This window comes from Buteo buteo, chromosome 2, assembly GCF_964188355.1.
Source record: "Buteo buteo chromosome 2, bButBut1.hap1.1, whole genome shotgun sequence".
In the NCBI taxonomy this organism is placed as follows: domain Eukaryota; kingdom Metazoa; phylum Chordata; class Aves; order Accipitriformes; family Accipitridae; genus Buteo; species Buteo buteo.
The window spans coordinates 449,879-451,814 of NC_134172.1; the positions used below are offsets into that span (position 1 = coordinate 449,879).

The following is a 1,936-nucleotide window of genomic DNA, read 5'->3' on the forward strand; positions in this document are numbered from 1 at the left end:
TTCCTGGCTTAGCTTAATTCCTGCATCGTAATTACCATCGCTAGTGTGACCACTGATTTCCAAGAGAGATCAAACACATACTCGGGGTGTCAGCCCTCCCCTCTTGCTACCTCCCTTCTGTCCTTTGAGGCCCTGTTGCGTGTAGCAGGCAGCACTCCGAAGAGCAGGCTAGCTGAGATAGTGGGATGAATACTGGCTGTTGGGATGTTTATAATAATGCTATCATTCAGTCAGTAGGCTGATGTTCCCTCCAGTTACTGAATCTCCACTGACTGCGTTAACCTGTTCCATAGCACACAAGTGGTTCCACCCATTTGATTCTAGAAGCAATGCCTTGAGTACTCCAATTTACACCCTTCCACCAAAGCAGGAACGCTCCTTTCACCAAAACCATGGATGGACCTGGGACACTTCTGCCCCATGTCAATGAGGTGCCACTGCTCTTGCCCACGTCTTTGCCCATGTCACCCTCAAACTTTTTCTCAGGTCTGAAAGTCCAATTGAATCAGTGACTTCCAAGCTCCTCTCAGGCCAGCTGCCCTTCACTTAGTGCAAAGTGGAATCATCAGTCACAGGTGTGTATTCATCCTGCTCCTTGGGGGCTGCACCTGAGGCAGGTGAGGTACTGCTGCCTTTGCTATATAACCAGCCCCAGGGCATCTACTGGTTGCTCTGTTGGAGCTTGAAATGAGTGCAGAAGCTGGGAAGAAGCGTGGTCATGCTCCTGCCTCTGGGGACAGGAAGTCTAGGAGGAAGCCTAAGAGAAAGGAAACCTATTCAGTCTATATCTACAAAGTACTGAAGCAGGTGAGTAAATGTTTCTTTTCTGCTTCATATGTAAAGTTACTTTTGCTCATTGCATGTTAACCTTATAAAGAGGAAGGAAGGAAGGAAAATCTGCTTTTTAGTGAAAAGAAGAAAAAAAAAGAGTGACCCCAGCTGAGTCTCAAAAGTGGGTGGGTGGGTGCTCATGGGGTAGGAGGCAAGAGACAGATCTAGATGGGAAAGGGTTTCCTAGAGAGATTAAGCTCCAGTGCATGGCTCTGCTTAAAGAAATAATTGCGCAGAAGTCAACAGGGCAAGAACAGCTGCTGTTGGCCCTATGAGTAACTACTAAAATATTTCCGGTAACTTCTGCTGGCAAGATGAGCAAAGGAATTGTGAGAGGTGGCCGTGAGTTGTCTAGGCCTCAGTTGTCTGCACAAGCCTGTAGGAAGGACTTGGAGCGTGTGGGCATTTCCACCCCTTGCAGGCTTGTTTTCCATAGGGGATTGTGCAGAGGCTCCTGCCAGCCCAATTCCAAAGCCATAGTAGTGTCATGGGGGCCGCTCGTCGGTCTAATGCAGCTTGCACACAACTCGAGACCCTCAGGGTGGCAACCGTGGGTCCCTCTGGGGTTGGAGCGCCCTGTCTGGGGCAGGGAGGGGGTCCCGTTCCCTCCGAGGCGATGGACGCATGAGACAGTGCTTCGTAACCATCCGGCAGGTGCACCCAGACACCGGCATTTCCTCGAAAGCCATGAGCATCATGAACTCCTTCGTCAACGATATCTTCGAGCGGCTGGCCTCGGAGGCCTCGCGCCTGGCCCAGTACAACCGCCGCTCCACCATCACCAGCCGCGAGGTGCAGACGGCCGTGAGGCTCCTGTTGCCCGGCGAGCTGGCCAAGCACGCCGTCTCCGAGGGCACCAAGGCCGTCACCAAGTACACCAGCAGCAAGTGACCGGCCCGGGCCCCAATAAAGTCCCGCTGCACTGGCCGCGCCCCGTCTGTCATGGCGCCGCCGGGGGGGGGGAGGGACGGCGCCGTTGCCCTGGCGACGGGCGCGCACTGGTGTGCGCGGAAGCCGCGCCGCCATCCCGGGGCCCGGGGCAGGCGGGCGGTCTGCGGGCCTGGGCGCCGAGCCGCCGCTCCTCGGGGCCTGGGCCGCGCCGAGC

The 1,936-nt window shown here is 55.3% G+C and overlaps 1 protein-coding gene across 1 annotated transcript; it reads left to right on the top strand.

The window, feature by feature from the left end:
• The first annotated feature begins 687 nt into the window (after positions 1-687).
• Positions 688-1,722, top strand: H2BK1 (H2B.K variant histone 1). The gene is made up of 2 exons (XM_075022417.1): positions 688-807; positions 1,486-1,722. Exons 1-2 carry the CDS (start codon positions 688-690, stop codon positions 1,720-1,722), a joined length of 357 nt encoding a protein of 118 aa, XP_074878518.1.
• The last annotated feature ends 214 nt before the right edge of the window (positions 1,723-1,936 follow it).